We start from the raw sequence: 20,695 nt of genomic DNA, 5'->3' as shown, positions 1-20,695 counted from the left end.
CGAAGAGTAAAACCAAAGGGCACTCACTTCCCCTCCATCCTAAAAACACAAGAACTCTCAAGTGTGTTCTAACAACCAGGAAGGGCTTGAGCTCTTGGGAACAAAGTTCTCTGTTATCAAAGAGTCATTACTTTCGTTTATGTAAGAATTTGGGTGGGGCAGTTCTCCCAGTTACCAAAGCCAGTGTGAAACAAATGCTTCAGGAGATCTCCACTGCACTGGGCGGCCGAGGCACGACGAAACTACGAAAATACGGCCAGAGTCAACTGTGAAGGAACATCACGGAACGTCTTTCCACAGACGACGGGGCAGAGCGCCAACCACACCGCAGCTTTAGGCGACGGGGAGAGGGATCTGCGTGAGCCGAGGAAAGCTAACCGGAAGAACAGCCATCGAACGGGACCCCGGTCCGCCGACCGCCGGTGTGGCGCACGTCCCCTCGGGCGGCCAGCTGTTCAAACAGCTGTGCAGAAGCCGGAGGTGAAGTCCCTGCCGCTCTGGTTCAGGCTCCCAGGCCCACTAAATCTTCACTCCTGGAGTCAAGAACTCCAGTGCTTCCCCGTTCCCTCCCGTCACGGAGCCCCAGGTCTGACACCCCGCTCACTCCTCGGAGCCCAACCGGGGAGCCGGCACCCTCGGCCCGCAGACGCCGCCCCCTAGCGGTCACCTCTGCGGCCTGGCTTCGCGTGGTCCAGCTCCCCGGCCCCAGGTCTTACACCCACCCCGTCTTCACCTCCTCAGTCCCCTCCCCTTCCTCTCCGCAGCATCCCCTTCCTCTCCGGCCCCCTCCCCCCGCCTCGATGAGGGGGCGCCGCTCGGGAGCACCCGGGAGCCGGGCTGGGAAGCGCCACGACTTCTCACGGCACCGTGCACTTAAGACGCCCCCCAGAGTCCTCGCATCTCTGACCCCTCACCTCCTCGTCTCGGACGCTGCCCGCTGCGCTTTCACCGAGCCCGCCAGTTTGGTTCTGTTTCCTTCTCTAGGTAAAAGTCCCTGTCAGTGACGGTTACTTTTTGGCCTTTTCATGTATGCATATTTTGGGGGCCTTTACCCCCCCCTCGTGGAGAAATGGAGGCAACAAAATGGCGGACCCGGAAGTGAAGGTTCGCGAGTACGCGTTCCGGCGGAGGAATCTGTATAGGAAACTTGATTAGAAAACCCACTTTCCCATTCGAACAAGAAGGTGATGAACTTTTGAAGCTTGTCTCTTATGTACTGAAGGTCTCTTGAACCGGAAAAGTGTGTATGGGCGACATCCCCGGAGGGACTATTTAGTGAGGCGGAGTGTTAGGGTTACGTGTTTTACGCTTGTGTAGTTCCGGTAAGGGACGGACCTTGAAGGTGGTTTTGGCGCCAAGAACTCAGCAAACCGCTAAAGGGAAATCAAAATTATGTGTCTGGAGTTTCAGTTCTACCTCTCGACAACTCCAGGGTAGCCAGCGGATAGGGTTGACAGGAAAAGCCTTTCTTCCTTGGGCTAAGCTCGTTTGACGCTCACGGGGCATTCCTGGCTTTGCCCGGGAATTTACCTCTGTTGCCTGAAGATCACGTATTTCATTACAGCCGGCAGCAGGAAGCTCTCAGATGGAACCGTGGAATGAGTACTAACTGCGTGTTCCTTCTGGGGGGCCAGAAGATGGAGCATGAGTTTGCAAATTCATTTAGTCACTTCACTTATCAGTTGATCCCGTCTCCACCCACCAGTTTCGATGATTCAAGGACTTGAAGATCTCGAGAAAGCCCTTCCGAAAAAGACACCTCATTTGTCCCTGGCTCCGTTCCTTGAATAGTTGAAGCCCTAGGAAGAGGGTTTATGTCTCTCCCTTGTGCAAACTTCTTAAATTCTATTGATGTTATCTTTATGACATACTATCCAATACTATTTGTTATTTTATATTTTTGTGAATCGAGTGAATTTTTTTTTTTTTTTTTTTTGGTACCAGGGATCGAACTCAGGTCTTTGCGCTCGTGCAGCAGGCGGCGAAGCCACTGAGCTAAATCCCCGGCCCTCGAATGAATTTTTTTAAAATTTTCTTTACCACTGAAATTTGGACTCAGCCCCTTCACTGAGCTACATCCATAGCCACTCCCCCACTTTGAGACAGGGTTTAAGTCATTAAATGAGAATCTTGAGTCATTCCTATTTATATCCTCTTATACTGTGTCAGACTTAGTGTTTTTTAATATAGTAGTAGGAACACAAAAGCCTTTTATCTTTTTTCCCCTAGGTACTAAGGCCTAAGCCCAGGGCCTTTACTTTTTTTAAATTTTGAGACAGTCAAAAAAATTGCCCAGGCTGGCCTTGAGCTTACAATCCTGCCTCAGCCTCAAAGAATGACAGGCTACAACAAAGACTATTTTCTTTGTTTTTTTGGTACCGGAGATTGAACTCCCTTGCAGGGCAGGCGGAAGAAACGACGATCTAAATCCCCAGCCCAACAGACTATTTTCAAGTTAGTTACAAATAGTTTTTTGGAATGAGGCAAGTTACAAATAAGCAGATAACATTTGGGTGAATTAGTCTACTTTTTAGACACCTAGGAAAATTTTATCAAACATGTTGGTAGGGCTGGGAATTTAGCTCAGTGGTTTCGGCTGCCTGCTGCATAAGCACAAGGACCTGAGTTCGATCCCTGGTCCAAAAAAAAACCATGTTGGTAATCAGTTCACAAGCATAAGAATGGTGAAAGCTTTTTTACAAACTGTAAGATTTCACCCTTTTTTGGTTACCTACCTGTTCAACCTGAAGTTCACCTTTTATGTATAAATCTACTTAAATCATTCTTCCTCATAATTGAATATTAGATGAAATGTATAACCTAAATGTGAAAACCTGGCTAACGTTAAGGCCTGTGGAGAGAAAAAGCTAGAATCCAGTCCTGGGATTGAGTATTTATTAAATAAACAAGTAAATGGCAGCACAAATTAGCAATAATTTTGGAAGAAGTGGGGACAAGGTGTAAGGTCAAAGGTAATTAATTGTTCATTTCATAGTCTTAAAGTAGCTAAAGAACTGGCCCTGAGGTCCACTGATCAGTATTATGTATTCCAAATGCAAGAGGGCAAGATTAAATACTAAGGCCCAAACCTTATCCCCTTTAGAAGACTTAATCAAAACCTTACAAATTATCCTACCAGTCAGCAAGATTTCTTAAGATTTGAAATGTGATTTTTCTCAGCAAGTTTTCAACCCATTTAGGAGCAAAGTTGTAAAGTGAATAGGCTAAAGATACTCTTCTGAAAAAGAAAAAGCCTAGCCATTTCTGAAATGATTTAGTACTTTCCCCTATTTTCATGTTCCATGAGGTTTTGTTTCCTCTTGTTTTACACCTTTAAGTACCCTAATTTCTCTGGGGGGAAAGAATGTATTACAAGAAGGAGTAGGGTTTAAAAAGCAAGAGTCTTAGCCTTTTAGAAATCTTGTTTTATAGCAGGTCATCTCAAATTAAAACCTGCAAGATTTTTGTCAACCCTTTAAGAAATACTTATGTTTACTGGCCTGGAGCAGAAAATTAGGAAGGTTTGAGGAATCTTTGAAGCTGATTAAAATGGAATTTAAAAAGTCAGCTTTCCATTTTGCACTATTTACCACTCCTTGGTGCCCCCATAGGACTACTTTCTGAAGTTGATAATCCCAGGGTGGGAGTGCAGTGGAGCCCCTGTGACCCAATACTCCATTGCTTGAGCCCTATTTTGTGGCTTGAGGGCTTTTTTTTTTGGCTTGAGGGCTTTTGAGGAATGGAGTAGATAAATAAAGAGATGAATAAATAGATAAATAAATACAACAGCGAGCAGATTCAACAGCACCACCAACACAACAGAGGGAAGAGAACAAGATTAAAATGGTAAAGGGATGGAAGGGAGGAGCTGGAAAGGGAAAACAACGAGGACAAGGTGGCCGGAGACAAGTCTTGGCCTTAGAGCAAGTCCAGTTCAAAGGCGTGGATACGGGCAATGGGAGCTCTCCAGAAGTTGAAGGTGCTGTACTCAAGGAGGATATCACCTTCAGGGTTCTTCTGCTCTGCTCCAGTTGCTTGCCCGGTCATTTTGCTAGCGCTGCTGCCCTTGATCTTGTAGGTAGGTGTATCTGACAGACCCAGGCCTTCCAGCTCAGACAGATCCAGTTCCGGAATGGGCATCCTCCAGAAAAGAAAGGAGCTGTACTGGCTGCTCACAGGGTCCCTCATAGCTTCCTAGGAAGAAACCACTCATCATTCTTCATGCCAAAGCAACTTCCTTCTGCCTCCTGGCCTTTTTTTTTTTTTAATTTTTCAGGACTGGGGATTGAACTCAGGGCCTTCTCATTGAGCTACATCTCAGCCATTTTTATTTTTTGAGACAGGGTTCCATTAAGTTGCTGTGCTCCAATTGCAATCCTGCCTCCGCTTCCCAGAGTGAGTACTGGGGTTACAGGCTTGTGCTACCATATGCAGCTTGCTCCTGGCATTTTCTAGTTTAGAAACTCCACACCCCTATTTACATATGTAAATAATCCAGCTCCCTAGAACAAGCTTCAGAACTTTTCCCTCTGTAATCCCAGCACTTGGGAGGCTAAGGCAGGAGTATTGCTGCAAGTTCAAGACCAGTCTGGGCTACACAGTTCAAGGCAAGCCTAGAGTACATAGTAAGATCCTGTCTTGGGCTGGGGAATTTAGCTTAGTGGTACTGTGCCTGCCTTGTAGTCCCAAGGTCCTGAGTTCGATCCCCAGTACTAAAAAAAAAAAAAAAGACCCTGTCTCAAAAAATAAAAAATTAGACTCAAGATCAACTTAATGCAACAGGCAACAAATAAGTCATTCCAAAATGGAGAAAGGTTAGTTTTTTGTTTGTTTTGTATGGTACTGGGGATCTAACTCGGGTCCTTGCTCTTTCGAGGCAGGTGGTGGAACAACTGAGCTAAATCCCCGGTCCAGATTTTGTTTTTGAGGTTTGGTCTTTTGAGACAAGGTCTCACTATGTAGCCTAGGCTGGACTACAACTCACAGTGCTCAGTGATCCTCCTGCCTCAGCCTCCTGAGTGCTGAGATTACAGGCATGCATCACCACACCCAGCCTAGAAGGATAGTCTTATCTCCTTCAATAAACTGAAAGTTTCCCTAAAGGTAAAACCAGTGTGCTTTCTGTGTTCTTAGGCTTTGCACACGGACACCCAAGGCTGGCTGTTAATTTTCCCTTAGTATTTAATACTGATGAGTACCTTGCCATTCATCTATTAGTCCACAGATAATCTTACGAATCTACTTCTCTGTAACCTCCCTCTCCTTCAAAACCAAATCCAGGTTCTAAAATTTTTGTCATAACAGGACCTCCTCTGATCCTAATTCTGATATATATATATATATATGATGATAATGAGAGCAAATGGGTTGGATGGCTGCCATGATGACCCATACCTGTGATCCCAGCACTAGGGAGGCTGAGGCAGGAGGATCACTGAGAGTTCAAGGCCGGCCTGGACTACATGGTGAGACCTTGTCTCAAAAAAAAGGCTGGTGGTCCCAGGTGAAGGGAAGTCTAGATTGGAAGAAGATACTTTCCCATGCTCTAATGAGTAGCTCTCCCACAGCTTCTGTTGACCCTACCGACACCTTGCCTGATGTTATGACTATTATAGCTCCCTGAACCTCCACTCTCCTACTTACCAGCCAAGGGAAGGGGCAAGAAGCCCTAGTTGAAATGTTCCCATCAAAGCAGAAAGAACATTCCAGTGCCTCCAAGATTAGAACCCTGTTTCAAAAAGCCTTCCTCTAGCACTCACCGGGCCTCGTGGCTCTCACCAGGCCTGTGACTCCTAAATAACAGCCTGATGTTAGGTAGTAATTGCCTGACAAACACAAGGATCTGGGGTTGATCCCTAGCACAAAAAAGAAAGAAAGGAAGGAAGGAAAGAAAACTAAATAATAGCTTTAAACAGGTTCCAAAAAGCACGTATATAATGTGAAATATCTCTACTGAAGCAGAAAAAGCAAGCTTTACTCTAGAACAGTGATGTATGAGAGTACTGGGACTTTAGGAGTATCGAGTGGGTAAGTTAATTCTGAATTGTTTTTTTTTCCCTTTGGTTCAAGCTCCAAAATAAACTGAGAGTGAGCATTACTCAGCAGAGAAGCTGCTTCAGGGGGTGATGCAGGCGCAGAGCAGGTGGGGGAGGGCCCTGGAGGGTGAGGTCATCCTGCTGTGAGGCACTCAGTCATCTTCATAGTAATCTGCAGAGACTTGTGCAGAGAGAGCTAGGAAATAGCCCTACCTGTTCACCAACCAATCCCCGCTCGGGTCTGGACTGAGGAGATCCTAAGAAACAAGCCTTAGAATCAACAGTGCCACTGACTGCCCACTGGAACCGTTTACTGCGTTACCAGCTTTCCCCCTAGCTAGCTGGCTTCTTTTTATATCCCCTCCCTGGCAATTCTCCCACAGAGTGACCTCAGAATAATGCTGGGCATATCATGGGCTCTTTAAATAGAACTGTAAGGAGAAAAAAAATCATAGAATTTAAACCTAGACCAAACTTTAAAAATTATCTAGTGATTTGTGAAAACTTCTAGCCAGTTTATATAAACCTAAGGCTCATAGTCGCCAGTCTTTGCCTACAGCTTTATATAATTCTATGCCAATATTTTCAAATTTTATGGGACATCAGTTTTTCTTGTTCTCTCTCTCTCTCTCTCTCTCTCTCTCTCTCTCTCGGTTTTGTTTTTTGTCTTTTTTGAGACAGAGTCTCACTATGTAATCCAGGCTGGCCTCAAACTCATGGTGATCCTCCTGTCTCAGCCTCCTAGTGCTGGGATTACAGACATGCGCCACCATACCCAGCATCTCTCTCTGTTTTTTTGAGATAGGGGCTTGCTATGTGTCTCAGGCTGGCCCTGACCTTGCAATCCTTCTGCCTCAGCCTAGGATTATGGGCATGCACCACCACACCTGGTGAGATTCTAGTTCTTTTTTGGGGGGAGGGTGGTAACTGGGGATCAAACTCTGGTCCTTGCATTTGCAAGGCAGGTGGCGGCACCACTGAGCTAAATCCCCAGCCCTGAGATTCCAGTTCTTGAAGAACAGATGTTCTGGGGCTGGGGATGTAGAATACTTGCCTAGCATGCATGAGATCCTGGGTTTGATCCCCAACACTACATACAAAAATGTTTTCCTTAAAAAGCAAAAACAAAACAGATACTCTGTAAGTCAGGTGCTGATTATTGCTGTGATTCTGATCTAAGTAGTGAAAATGTGAAATGCAGTAGAGTAAGCTAGAATCTGAGGAAAGCGAAAAAGCTCTTTGACAAATTGACTCCTTCTCTTGCAACTACAGTTATGTATAACTGCCTGAATAGTCCGAGTGTCTGATTGAACTACCTTGCAATTTAAAAATTCCTAAAGAAATTTTGTGAAATATTAACTCAAAAGACCTAAATTTCCAGCTAAGCCACTGACCCACAGAATGTACAGGGTACCAAATGCATTCCAGAAAGACACATATACAAACGTATGTGGCCTTAAAATCAAGGCAAAAACATAAGGCTACACAGAAAATTGAAGCTAAAATATGGTATTTACTAATGTAAAGATATTTATCATGTAACTTTTAATTTAATATGGTATGGGTTTAATTTCAAAGTCATCCACATTTTGCAAATGTCTTATGAGCTAGCTTCTCCTTCCTCTTCTCATCTGTCCTTACATCTGATATTTACATATCTTAAAGGGTTTGTTCTTGCATTATAAGCACTCGATACATGCTACCCACTATCCTTTATTTAAAATTATCCAGATATTTTAGGCAAAGGTAATTTCTAAATATCACTGTTTATTCTTAGAGATACATGACTAATATATCAGATTTAAAAGATGCACTTTTTGTGACCCACGTAGACACACCCAAATACCCTTTGTGGAGACCCTCTGTGGGCGTCCAGCCCTCCCCACAGGGCCTTGCTGTGTCATCCTGCCACCATGGGGGGGGGAAGGCATGGATGTTCTCTGGCATGCCATGTCTGCCTCCCTCTGAGCGTGAATTTTTCTATTAGTCATGTCCGTTCCCACTTATTCTACTGAGCAACTAAGACTCTACTCCCATGAACAGCTCCTGTGGAGCTGAACTGATTTCAGTGTGGGGTCAGGCAGCTGGAAGAGGCCCCCATCTTCCCTACCTCAAGCTGCCCCTTTCTTTGGAGCAAAGATTTGAGATGGGGAGGGGGAGGAGACCCCAAATGTCAGGATTACTCTCAATATTATCCTATATCTCACCTTCAAGACTCCTTCCCACAGAGACAAACAGCACTACAGGAAAAAATGGGAAATACAGGAAAGTAGAGGCTAGAGAGATACAGAGGGAATAAAGAGTAACCATACGACTAGTAGTAAAAATTAGAACTTGAAAAGGAAGATATAGATAAGCAGACTGAAGATATTAAATACACAGGACAACAAATCATAGGAAAATGGAAATGAGATACGTGCTGAGAAATAATTACACGTAAATTGTTACAGATTAATGAATAGGGACCTGCTATCAAGGCATGGATGGAGATCTTACTAAAGAGGTGTTAATCTGGGAACAAATCGCTATCCATTGTTCATAGCGCCCCCTTCTCTCTTTAACTGTTCCCCACCTCAATCTTATTTGGGGTCTTTGACCAGAATAAGCTGCTGTTCTACCTCTGCAGCCCCCTGCCCACCCACCCCCAGTTTAGTTTACCTGTTATCAGTGAATTACTAGCGTGTTCCAAAGACGACGGGAGTACTGCGGGGTCTCGGGGTCTGCTCTGGGCTGGAGAAAAAGGAAGCTGTTGGGGCTCTGACGGCTTTGTCTCCACCCTCGTCTTCTTCCCAGACTGAGCCTGCCAGAGCGGTCTCCCCCTGCAATGCAGCCCCTCCTAAGAAGGGCGGAGGACTTCCCGCCCCCTCCCTGCCAGACTCGGCCAATTCCGATGATAGGTTCGGAGCCCTGGAGGGGGAGGAGGGGGCTCGCGGCATCTGCATAGGTTTATTGGTCCCACATCATTCCCGATCCCTTCCCGACCCCCCGAGCTGACCGGGGAGCCAGGAATGCATTGTCCCCAAATTTAGATTTATTGGTCAAAAGAGTCTAAGCAATGGAATGGAGGAGTGTCACTTTGTTCCCAACGTAAGGACTCCAGGTTACTTGCTAGGTGTTATGGAGAAAAAGATTCTCAGCTTTTACCCCCCTCACTACCCCTCCGCCTCGCCTTTCCACCCTCACAGTGGGGAGAGGCGGGAGGGTGCTTCTTAGGTCTGGGCCTCGGCGAGTCCCCCACCCCGCAGGGCCTGGCGCGCGGGGACCACGCGTGACGCAGGGCGTACCGGGCGCGTGCCGGGCCCTGGCCCAGGTGCCCACTGGCTCCAGGGCACCGCCCTCGGGCTGCAGGGCGCGTCCCCGCGTGCGCGCGCGCTCGCCGCGCAGGGCCCGCACGTCCGGGGGAGCAGGGCGCGCGCCCGCCGCCGGCGGGTTTCGTAATCACGTCGCCGGCGTTTCCGTCCTCGGCCCGCCCCACCTCTGCCGAGCTAGCTCGGCTCCCCCGCCGCCCCGCGGAGCCAGCCCGGGAAGCCCACACGGCCGGCCGCGGCCCGGACCCCCCCAGCGGCGGCCGGACGCCTGGACGCCCGCGAGGAGCAGGTGAGGCCGGTGGGGACGCTCCGATGCTGGCGGTGGGGAAGCGAGGACGGCGCCCGGGCTGCGGAGCGGAAGGAGGCAGGGCGGAGTGCGAGGCCGAGGCAGGGACCGGGCCGCTGGCGGCGCGTGCGGGACAGGCGCGGGGGACCAGGCGCCGGGAGCGCCTTCCCAGAGCCTGGGGCAGCCGCGGGGCGAGCGACAGTCCGAGGGATCAGAGAGGTCCCGGGCCTGCGTGAAGGTTGGGAGGCTCGGAGAAGGTCGGGGTGGGGGTGGCCGACTCTGGAGGGATGGAAAGCCCGGGGCTTGGTTCCTTCCCTGGAGCCCCCGCTAGACCTGTCCTGCGGAGCGGGGCGTTGGTGCTGGGCAGATACCGGTCACCCGGCTGGCATATGGGATCCAGCCCCGTTTCCAGGCCCCGCAGCAGCCGTGCAAGTGTGGGGTCTCCGAGCAGGGCCAGCTGCAGCCCTGGGCTGACAGCCAGGATTGCCCACTCCTTTCTCAATTCTGCTCCTTTCTTCGCAGCTGCTGCTTGTGAAGGCTTGTCAGGCAGCGGGTTGGAGGCCTGGGGAGGAAGGCCGCGGGACCGGGAAAACCGGTTTGGGGCCAGCACTGGACCCAGGAACTACCTCTGTACATCCTTCCTTCCTGGGACAGGTCTCCGCGGTCCCCTCTCTTGGTCGCCCCCCAACAGGTTGGGGCTCGAGCCCTAGTGTGACCTTGGTGGTGTTGAGATTGGGGGGGGTCTTTTCAGTTCCCTGTTTCACTCTCAAATGGGACTAAGAGGGGCGCAGTCCTCGCCCTGTTCGGCTGTCGGGATGTGGTCCTATGCCGTCTAATCCCCGATCTCTCGTTGGTTTCCCAGACCCTTCTCTGGGGTTGAAATAGGGGCTGTGGATTCTGGCACCTCTTCCTCCTCTGCTTACCTTGCTCAGGACTTCAGTTTTCCTCAACCCGCTTTTCCCTAGCAGTTTTAAGAGTGACAGCCAGTCGCTCTCAGTTCCTTTTTTGGCATTGTTCCCCTTCCCCCCAACCCCAGCCCTCCATGCTTTGGCCCGGTCCTGCCCTTTTCACAGCCTGACCCCACCCCCGAGTTTCAGAGACCCTAATGTCCTAGGGAATGGAATTTCCTGGTCACTTCTCAGACTCACTGGGCATGTCTTGCCAAGTCCACACACACACTTTCCCTCCACCCAGCTCTGCTTAGATCCCTGGAAGTGAAACAGAAACGTCCTTGTTTCTTCCACTGCCCCTTTCGCTCCCCTCTCCTCTGCCCTCCCAGCCCCATCCACCCCTGTCCACTCAGCTTTGAGCAGAGGGGGAATATACTGTCCACTCAGGACAGATTGTCTGGTGGTGTCAGGGGTTTCCTCTGATTCTTCATTGTTTTCTCCGTTTCCCTCCAACCACTCCCACCTGCCTCGGCCACTACCTTCTCGACAAACCCTGTGACTGATTGACTTAACTTCCCCACTGGCCACAGCTCCCCTCTCTGGACAGCTGTGTTCTGACTTCCGGCCTGATTACTCCGCCCTTCCAAGGGAGGGAAGGGAAGTGAGAGAAAGGCCACAGTCTTCCCTAGAAGCTGTGTTTGTGTGATCTCATCTCAAGACTGCTAAGAACACAACAAAACACAGTGTTTTGGTCAGTCTAGGGTGCCAGGGTCCAGGCCTAGAAGGAAGGTGATTCCTCTGGATGTTCCTGTGTGATATTCTCGAAGCTGCCCTGTTGGTATCTTTGAGGTGGTCTGCAGCTCAGAACTGGGAAATGTAGGATAGGGACGTCTAGATGGGCCCACCCTGCCTGGCAGTAGTGAGAAGGGAAGAAAGTTCTTCCTTGGACAGTTACACTACTGGTTGGCTGATGCAGCCTGGGGATGGAAGTGTTGAGAAGGGAAGAGAACAGGTCGAAGCATGAGGGGAGGAGGGAAGGCCCTGGCCCCTACGGCCTGTGAGGCGGAGCAGAGCTGCACGACAGGACCTGTGAATAGGGTGGGGAGGCTGGAAAATGATTCCTCATGGGACAGAAAGACTCTTGGCATGTGCACAGATGTCTGTACAAGACAGGGAGATGTGGCCATGCTGTGTATGTGCAAATATGGGAACACACGAGGGAGGGGGCATTGGCACAGGACACTAGACTGTGCTAGACTGGGCAGAACCTTCAGGAAGGGTCTCAAGGTCAAGTAATCAAGGAGCCGCTAAATGGTTTCAGGGAGGGGTTGGATCTCAGTTGAGGGGACTGAGGAGGAAAGAGGGCAACAGATTGAGAAAGGGAAAGATTTCTCACTGTAGAGAGTCTTCCTTGAGGTACAGTCTGTTACAGCTAGTCTCCAAGGACCTTGGTGGTCAAGGGCTCTTGTTCTTAAAGAAAATTTAAATGTTCAGGGCAAGGTAAGGAAAAGGGAGGAGCAGGGTGGAGGCCTTGTTTGTGAGAACCAAAAACCACTATTTCCTCTTTAGAGTCACTTAAACGCCCTCCCCTTCTACCCTAAACCCAGGGAGCTTGTTGCATCCCCTTTGTTCCTTTCTGTCACTCTCTTTTGGGCTTCTGCATCTCCTCACCCTAAGTCCTCTTAGCCCCCTTCCTCTCGTTTGGTACTAGCCCCTTACCCCCTGTTGGTCTTTTGGTTCTCTTACTTCCTGAGAGCCAAGCTGAGAGGTTCCTGTGTTTGGGAAAGATTGTTGTTGAGGTACAGGATTAGGGCATCTCGGAGAGGACTGGAAAAACAGGGCTCATCAGGAGGCCTCTTGAAGGTTGGGGTGTGTGTGTATGTTCTCATTAACCTTCCTCTTTGCTTTCTGAATTCAGGGTTCTGGATCCGAGGAAGGCATAACCTTGTGCTCGGCCACCTCTCTCCAGCCCTGTTAGTCTCTTTGATGCCGACCTCGCTGCTCAGCTAAGGGTCCCTGGGGTTCCGCTTCTCTAAACCCAGCCAGCTGAGTGGCCCGCATGTGCTGTTGACACCAGGGCGTGTGAGGAGGGGCCATCAAAGCACCAGAGCAAGAGCCCTCTGGGGCCTCTGGCAGAGGATTGAAGCTGGCACCTTCAAGGATTATGAGTGAATTTTGGCACAAACTGGGCTGCTGTGTGGTCGAGAAACCCCAGCCGGTGAGTCTCCCCCCACCGCCCTGGAAACAATTCCTGTCTGCTGTGAAGTAGATGCACCTTCTGTGATCTTCCTTTGAAAAAGGACACTGCCTCCCTCCCATTAGGAAAGGTTCCATATTGCCAGGCAGATGTGTACCTGCAATAAGAGGGCCTGGGAGATGGAAGCAGTGAATAGGCTGAGCGTTTACCTCCTGATCCCGTCCATTTTGAGTGGGGCAGGGGTCATAAGACAGGCTTAGCACCTGTCAGTTTTCCCCATTGTTTCCTCATCAGCCAGAGGTGACTTTGCCTCTTTGTGCAGCATTCACCCCGCAGGCCGCTGCCCTCCCCAGTGTGACTGGGTCCTTGTGGTTTCCCTGTTGTAGAGCCACATCCCCTCTTCCCGCCAGGCCCTGAGCTCTTTCCTTTCCTTAGCGGTTTCCAAGACTCTTTCCTCTTCCTCTACTGTGATTGGAGGAGGGCCTCCAGACATGACTTTATCTTCTCAAAGCAGAAGAAGAAGAGAAGGCGGATTGACCGGACCATGATTGGGGAACCGATGAATTTTGTCCACCTGACCCACATTGGCTCTGGGGAGATGGGAGCTGGAGATGGACTTGCCATGGTAACGAGGGGCCGGGGATGGGCTGATGTTGGGGTATGGCCTGGAACTGTAACCCCCGCTGAAAGTTCAGTTGAGGAATATAACAGAAACCTGAAGAAGCAAGAATCAGGGGTTCTAGTCCTGTTCACCAATTGTGCAAACCTGAGACCTGGTATTTCAGATCTCTGGGCCTAGGGCCCCTTATCTTTGCAGTTAGCATATTGGTCTTCATTGGGGTGGGGAATATATATGTCTTAGTAATTGGAGGGTTCTTTCCAACACCACGACTCTTCTCATTAAGAACTGCTGCCCAAGCTGGGCATGGACTCTTGTAATCCCAGCACTTGGGAGGCTGAGTCAGGAGGATCACTGCAAGTTTGAGACTAGCCTGGGCTACATCACAAGACTCTCCAAAAAACTAAACTGCTGGGCCAGGGATTTAGCTCAGTGGTGCCGCCACCTGCCTCGAAAGCGCAAGGTCCCCACTTCTATCCCCAGTACCAAGAAAAAGAAACCCAAACTGCTGGCAGAGGTGGTGGTGCCTGTCTATAGTTCTAACACTCAGGCTGAGGCAGGAGGGCAACTGTGGCTACACAAAGTGACCCTGTCTAAAACACAAAACTCAGAACTGCTGAGTCAGAGCCATAGTAAGTCATGCTGTGGCTGGGAGTGTTGGACATGAAAAGGGGGAGCACCTCTGGCCTAAATGTAGTGCATTTCTGCTCTTTCGATAAGGAAAACAGGTCTGGAGCTAGTGATGGAGCCTTCCTACTGATTATGAAATTCACATACAGCAAAATTTTTGTAGGGCTCTTTTTTTTTTTTGGTACCGGGGATCGAACTTGGGTCCTTGCGCTTGCTCAGCATGCAGCGAAACCACTGAGCTAGATCCCCGGCCCTGTAGGGCTCTTATTAGTAAAAGACCCCTTTTAACTCATCTTCACAAAAGCCAACATGAAGGAGGCTTGTTTTTTTGAGACAGCGTCTGAATTGCTAAGGTGCCGGGGCTAGGCTCAAATTCTGATCCTCCTGCCTCTGCCTCCCAGAGTGCTAGGATTACAGAGATGTGCTACCAAACGAGAGTGTCTCACATATGCTTTTCAACAGACAGGTGCAGTTCAGGAGCAGATGAGGTCCAAGGGAAACCGGGACAGGCCTTGGAACAATTCAAGGGGCTTATAGCTCCCATAGAAATAAATGGTGAGTGACTAGAGGAACCCACCCAAGAACTCATGCCCACGCCAGTTCATCCTGATCGTCCTCTTCAGAACCCTGGTCCTCTGATGCCAGAATGGGAAATGGAGGGAGGGGGTGGAATGGGAGGCACAAGAATGTAGGTTTCAGCCAGGCGTGGTGTACACCTGTCATCCCAGCATTCCGGAGGCTGAGGCAGGAGGATCACTATGAGTTCAAGGCCAGCCTGGGGTACACCATGAGTTCAAGGCCAGTCTGGACTATATATGGAGACTCTTGTCTCAAAAATGAAACAAGAAAAGTATGTGGGCTCAATCAGAAAGGCAGAGGGGTGGCTGTCTAGACAGAAATAGAGGGAAAGTCTGGATTGTGTAGTGTGGCTTTTCCCTAAAGTCTTGGCGTTTTGTTTTTGGGTTTTTGTTTTCTTTTTAAGGCAAATCTTCTTTGTCTCCATTCTTAAATTCAGGTTCTGCTGTCTTCAAGTTCCAACTCTGTCCAGCCCAGAAGAAATGCTGCCCTCACTTGCTCCCTGCTAGGACTTCTAGAACCCAAGGGTCCCTCCCTTCCCTCTGCCTGACAGTGCCTCTGAGGCGTGGGGGCTGGACTCCTCCTCCTCTCTCTGGCTGCCGCCCCTCCTGGAGAAGGGTCAAGGCAGCTGGACTGACCAAGTGACCCCTGGCAGGCCAGAGGAGCTCAGCGGAAGCCCTGGAACCCAGGATCTGAGCACAGAGTTCTCTCCTCCTGAATGACGGTCTGGGTGCCAGCTCTTTAAACTCTTAGCCTGGAACTCCCTAAGTGGGGTAGGTAGGTGAGATTGCCAAAGCTGAAGCCAGCTTTCCTGAGAAGCTCTCTACCTCCCTGCCCTTCTCTTTCCCCTGCGATAATCTACAGCAGATGTCAGCAGGGGCTGGGAGGGCAACCACTGCCCAGGCTGCTCTTTGTCTTTAGACTTCAGCCCTTAAGCACTACCCCCTCAGTGTCCCTCACTCTGCTGACACCAGGTCTTCTCTAATCCTCTTTCTGTAGCACTACTAGCTCCCCAGCAGCAGTCCTTTTTTCTTTTAATTAAAAATTTAATTTAAGATGACTCAATTGCCCCTAGCCCGCTCTTCCCCTCCTTGCCCCTGTCCCTGTTAGGAACCTTACTGTTTCCCATTGAGTAAGTTATGCAGCGGATCTGTCAACATTCCATTTAAGTCCTGGGGGACCCTGCCCACCCTCTGCCAACCTCCCTGCTGGCCCAGGTGAGAGAAGGAAGAGGGGTCTGAAGAGAAAGCCAGAAAGCAGAAGATAGGAGTCTGGGCTCCAGTTGCACTTTCTGACACGGGGAGGGAATGGTGAAAGCCGACATCTGCGTGCAAGGGGCTCACTGTAGCTGGGGGTCGGGGAGCGGCAGAACAAGGCTGCTCTTGAGGTGCGTTTGACCTTCTAGACACCGGAAGGCTGTTTTGTCATCAGAAGATGTTTAGCAGCATCTCTGCCCTACATTCGTTTTGGCAACCAAAAATATCTTCAGAAACTGAAGGCTCCTGGGGTCACAACTGCCTGAGGCCAGGAATCACAGCCTCAAGTCAAGGCACTTTGAAGTGGTTTTCACTCCCCATCTATCCTCATCTGGTTGTTCCTTGTGAGCCTGAGCCTTGGGTGGACTAGGACCCTTGTAGAGTAGGCTCAAAAGATTGCCACATAATCTTTATACCTTGGGCTGCGTGGCTTGGGGTCTCCACATGGATGAGCACTGTGCTTCTCTGTCCTTGCAGTGTGGAGATGGGAAGGGGCTGTGTGGGGCTTGGGGAGGGAGAGAGAAGCGGGAGGGGCCCTCGTTATGTACCCTCCTGTGCCCTAAGCTCTGTCACTGTGCCCCAGCCCCCAAACCAGACACGAATAAGACTCAGGGAGTTTTGTCTGAAGACCAGGACCCCACCCCACCTGGCTGCAGTGTGCTTCAGACCGGAAAACTGGAGGACAGGGTCTTTAGGCACTTTGTGTTCTCAGGTGTTTTTCGTTCTGGCTCTTTCTTTGCAGGGCAGTTAGACAGATGAGCTCCTGCCTGCTCTGAGTTGGGCTGGTGCGGGGGGGTCTCTGGCTCTGTAGCAGGGTCAGAACTGTGGAATCGCATTCACTCTGTTGAATCCAGCATTCGTTTTGCCCCCGTCTACAGTGAGGAAATTTTCAAATTTCAGTGTACTTTACAGTTTTTCAGGGCCTAAGACTGGTGATAGAGGTGCATTCCCAGCTCCTCTCAGTTCCAGCCAAGCTAGTTGCTCTGGTGAGAGTGCCCCACCTGTTGCCTGGGTCAGACCAGGGGTGGTGAAAGGGGGCCCAGGTAAGGTGGAAAGATGGGAACTCCTGTCTCTAGCCTCACCTAGTAGCTATTCGCTGGACAGTCTGGTGCTCTTGCCTCAAGCCGCCTTCTCCAACGCGTGTACCTCCATCACTAGTGACAAAGTGATGGGAATGGGGTTGAGAGTCATAATTTATATTAAGAATTTGTTGGACTTTTAAATGCATTTTTCAAATAAAAATGTAAACAAATGAGTTCCAGAGTAATCATTTCAAGTGTCCACTGGATTAAAGGGTGGATACAGCTGATCAAAACAGCGTGAAAGTGGCTGGCCCTCGCCCATGAATCGCTACTGTGGAAATTCGGCCACATAGTGTAAGATGCATGTTTGGCAAGTGTTAGGTCTAGTACTGGAACCAGTGAGTGAATTCTGCATGCAGCAAAAAGGAAAGAGGCTGATGGAATTTTTTTTTTTGGTACCAGGGATTGAACTCAGGACCTTGCGATTTCAAGGCAGGCGTGGTGCCACTAAGCTAAATCCCCAGCCCAAGATGGATTTTGTACCAACATTTTGCCTTTTCAGAAGAGGGCCAAGCATTCAGACAAAGAGGAAACACTTCCAAAGGTTCAGATCCTTCCTATACCCTTTTCTGTTCATTCTTGTTTTTTGTTGTTTTGTGTATGTATGGTGCTGGGGATTGAGCCCAGGGCTTGCAAGAGCTACCTGAGGGTCAGACTAGGGATGGAAAGGGTTAATGGGATCCAGCTCTTTTTAGATTTTGAGATGGTCTCACTAAGTTGCTGGACCAGACTCAAACTTGTAAGCCTCCTGCCTCAGCCTCCCAGAGTGCTAGGATTATGGGCTTAGCCACCTTGTCCACCAATATACCTTTTTCTCGGCATTTCAGATTTTCAAATCTGAAGAAATACTTGGATGGTGGCACACAGCTATAATCCCAGTGTGTGGGAGGCTGAGCCAGGAAGATCACTGTGAGTTTGAGGCCAGCCTGTGTCACATAGTGACTTCAAGAAGCCTGAACTACATAGCGAGACCCTGTTTCAAAAAAAATTTTTGTGGGCTCAGTGGTTCCACTGCCTGCCTTGAAAGTGCAAGGACCCAAGTTCAATCCCCGGTACCAAAAAAAAAAGTAGTTTTTGGTTTTTTGAGACAGGGTCTCACTTTGTAGTTCAGGCTGACTTAATATGAACTCACTGTGTAGCACAGGCTGGCCTTAAAACATGTGGTTAGGGCCTGGGATTTAGCTCAGTGGTTCCAGCACCTGCCTCGAAAGTACAAGATCCTGAGTTCGGTCCCCGGTACCAAAAAAAAAAAAAAACTTGTGATGATCCTCCAGCCTCAGCCTCCTGTGTGCTGGGATTACAGGCATGTATCACCACATCCGCTCAAAAAATCTTTTTTTAAATACAGAAATATAGTATTTGTTTAGCTGGGAGAGGTGGTACATACTTGTAATCTCAACTACTTAGGAGGCTGAAGCAGGAAGATTACAAGTTCAAGGCCAACCAGGGCAATTTAAACTTCATCTCTAACTAGAAGGACTGGGTCTGTAGCTCAGTGGTAGAATGTCCCTGGGTTCAATCCCCAGGCCCTCTAAAAACCCATGAAAGTGTTGCAGATGAGATGAACAATGTCAGTATTTTATCCTGGGGATACAGAGTAGGGGAGTAAGACGAGGCTGCTGGCTATGAAACACAATTTTTGGGTTGAGATTTATGGTTTTCCTCAGATCCTTCTATAAAAAGACAAGGCCAACAATGTTTTGTTCAATTTTATTTTTCCGTACTAAAAATAACTAGTGGGTGCTGGGAGTGAGAGGAGAGGTTGAGATGCTGACACGGCCTCTTATGGATGAAGTGGCCATTGCCTCTGGCTTACATGTGTCTGGGCAAGGAAAAAGAAGGGGCAATTAATCCATATCCACATCCTCACCCTTTCCTTGCCCTACCGCCCTACCCCTCAGTCCCTCAACCCTCCTGCCTTCCCTTTTTATATGATTTTTCCTCCCCAGTACCGGGGATCAAACTCAGGACCTTGGGCTTGCCAGGTAGGCACAATGCCACTGAGCAACATCCCCAGACCTTCATATGTGCTTTTAAATATTCAAAATAGTATTGGGACGGGGTGTGGTGGTGAACAGGTAGCCAGGTGTGGTGCACATCTGTAATTCTAATACTCTGAGAGGCTGAGGCAGGGAGATCCCAAGTTTGAGCAAGAACCTGTCTCAAAAAATAAAGAGGTGGGGATATAACTAAGTATGAGGGCCCTAGGTACAATCCCCACTACTGGGATGGGGTGAGGGAGAACACAAGAAAAAAGACAAAAACCAGCAAAATGACCCTTTATTGCCTTTCCCCTCCCTGTTTGCCCTAGCAACTGAGACGCTATCAGGCCAATCAGAACCCTTTGGTAACTTGGTCAAGCAGAGAACTGTCCTCAAGTTTTTTCCTGCTTTGTGTTGCTTTTTCTTTCAGTACTGGGGACTGACCCCAGGCCCTTCCCATTGAGCTATACCCCTAAATCGCCAAGTTGCCCAAGCTGGGTGTGAACTTGTGATCCTTCTGCCTGGGTCTCTGAGAGTGCTGGGATTACAGCTAAGAGCCACCATCCTGGCTCTTCTTGAGAATTCAATTGTGGGGAAAATTCCAGGACAGCTCTTTGGTAGTTACAAACATGGGCCTTGGTGTTGGACACCAACTTTGATCTTACTTGTGACTCTGCCACATACTAGCTTTGGGTTTTCTCGTTTGTTGGTTTGGTTTTTGTTTTTTTTTTTGGTGCTGGGGATCAAACTCAGGACCTTTCACTTGTGAGGCAGGCACAGGTACCGCTGAGCTAAAGCCCAAGCCCTGCCACATACTAGTTTTATACACCTGTTTGTAAAGTGGGGACACCACCTTACAAGGTTGTGAGCAATGGTTCAGGTAAAGTCCACATAGTAAGAAGGTCAAATATCACCTATTGTTAAAATTCAACTATTAATTAGATCAAACTTAATATACACCATCTTAATCATCTGTTCAATAAGAATACTTTATCTACAGTTGTGTGTGTGTATGTGTGTGTGTGTGTGTGTGTGTGTGAGAGAGAGAGAGAGAGAGAGAGAGAGAGGGAGGGAGGGAGGGAGAGAGAGACAGGGTCTCACTATGCAATTCAGGCTGGCTTTGAACTCACTATGGAGCCCTGGCTAGCCTCAAACTCACGGTGATCCTCATGCCTCAGCCTCCCGAGTGCTGGGACTGTGGGACTATAGGTGTGTGCCACCACACCTGGCTGTCTCTGCAATCCTAACTGGTCCATAATTATCCACTGACCAGTAAGACGTATTATTGACCAAATAGGTGGCAGCTGGGGGTGGTGACGTACACCTGTGATCTCAGCTAAAGTACTCCAGGAGGCCAAGGCAGAAGGATTGCTTGAACCCAGGATTTCAGGTCAGCTGGAGACCCCATTTCAAAAAGAAAACAAAAGTAATAGGTAGGGTCAATGGGCAACAGTAAGGAATGACTAATGAATCAGTAACAAAATTGGGTGCCTCCGCCCTGTAAGGTGAAGCCCAGCCTGAGCAACTTAGTGAGGCCCTGTCTCAAAAATAAAAGACTGGGGTTGTACCTTAGTGTGGGTGTTCTGGGCTCAATCGCCGGTACCAAAAATAAGTAAATAAATAACAAAAAAGTGAACAAACAGTTCATGAAAACAAAGAGGGGAGAAAGCAGATGAGGAAGCACACTGGCCGGCTTCGCCCAGGCCTTGGGGTCAGGGCTCCTCAGCGGCCTCGGGAGGACCCGGCTCCTGGGCGAGGCACTTACCGGCCGCGTTTCTGTGTACACCGAAGACAGGCGGTTCCAGACGGCCTCCAGGTCCATCCTCACCAGTTT

The 20,695-nt window shown here is 49.3% G+C and overlaps 3 protein-coding genes across 18 annotated transcripts in view; 1 reads left to right on the top strand and 2 right to left on the bottom strand.

The window, feature by feature from the left end:
- Nucleotides 1-2,748, bottom strand: part of Gabpb2 (GA binding protein transcription factor subunit beta 2) — a 48,607-nt gene extending 45,859 nt beyond the window's left edge. For 9 of the 12 annotated variants that reach the window (XR_015451846.1, XR_015451848.1, XR_015451849.1 and 6 more), the window contains exon 1: nucleotides 915-2,748. The gene's annotated coding sequence lies outside the window, so the exon portion shown is untranslated. Of the gene's footprint in view, nucleotides 1-27 lie in introns of all 12 variants that reach the window. The other 3 variants (XM_021265903.2, XM_087212764.1, XM_021265902.2) reach the window with 2 other exon arrangements.
- A 130-nt stretch (nucleotides 2,749-2,878) lies between these two features.
- On the bottom strand, nucleotides 2,879-9,398 carry Mllt11 (MLLT11 transcription factor 7 cofactor). Of its 5 annotated transcripts, none has more exons than XM_004854031.4 (3): nucleotides 9,320-9,398; nucleotides 8,694-8,765; nucleotides 2,879-4,190 (listed from the first exon to the last, which is right to left on the bottom strand). In XM_004854031.4, exon 3 carries the CDS (start codon nucleotides 4,186-4,188, stop codon nucleotides 3,919-3,921), a length of 270 nt encoding a protein of 89 aa, XP_004854088.1. In that variant the 5' UTR covers nucleotides 4,189-4,190; nucleotides 8,694-8,765; nucleotides 9,320-9,398; the 3' UTR covers nucleotides 2,879-3,918. The 5 variants fall into 5 exon arrangements, 3 of the variants coding, with proteins under 3 accessions (XP_004854088.1, XP_021121568.1, XP_004854087.1); XM_021265909.2 differs by having other exon boundaries at nucleotides 2,879-4,194; nucleotides 9,320-9,389; XM_004854030.4 differs by lacking the exon at nucleotides 9,320-9,398 and having other exon boundaries at nucleotides 2,879-4,194; nucleotides 8,694-9,104.
- Nucleotides 9,399-9,478: 80 nt separating this feature from the next.
- Cdc42se1 (CDC42 small effector 1) lies at nucleotides 9,479-17,052 on the top strand. The gene is made up of 5 exons (XM_004854032.4): nucleotides 9,479-9,632; nucleotides 12,438-12,737; nucleotides 13,231-13,341; nucleotides 14,428-14,520; nucleotides 14,981-17,052. The coding sequence occupies exons 2-4, from the start codon at nucleotides 12,684-12,686 to the stop codon at nucleotides 14,500-14,502; spliced, it is 240 nt and encodes a 79-aa protein (XP_004854089.1). The 5' UTR covers nucleotides 9,479-9,632; nucleotides 12,438-12,683; the 3' UTR covers nucleotides 14,503-14,520; nucleotides 14,981-17,052.
- Nucleotides 17,053-20,695: the final 3,643 nt, after the last annotated feature.

The sequence above is a fragment of the Heterocephalus glaber genome, unplaced genomic scaffold, assembly GCF_053883595.1.
Source record: "Heterocephalus glaber isolate CG9 unplaced genomic scaffold, H.glaber_assembly_v1.0 deba00001442, whole genome shotgun sequence".
Taxonomy (NCBI): Eukaryota; Metazoa; Chordata; class Mammalia; order Rodentia; family Bathyergidae; genus Heterocephalus; species Heterocephalus glaber.
The sequence above is the reverse complement of the archived record's forward strand: the minus strand, read 5'-3'. Positions and strand labels throughout refer to the sequence as shown.

Bases quoted from the DNA above. Each gene is read 5' to 3' on its own strand.
- Cdc42se1 (XM_004854032.4), top strand. From the start codon at position 12,684: ATGAGTGAATTTTGGCACAAACTGGGCTGCTGTGTGGTCGAGAAACCC. The intron at 12,738-13,230 runs GTGAGTCTCCCC...TTCTCAAAGCAG, and splicing joins TGGTCGAGAAACCCCAGCCG to AAGAAGAAGAGAAGGCGGAT. The intron at 13,342-14,427 runs GTAACGAGGGGC...GCTTTTCAACAG, and splicing joins CTGGAGATGGACTTGCCATG to ACAGGTGCAGTTCAGGAGCA.
- Mllt11 (XM_004854031.4), bottom strand. From the start codon at position 4,188: ATGAGGGACCCTGTGAGCAGCCAGTACAGCTCCTTTCTTTTCTGGAGG.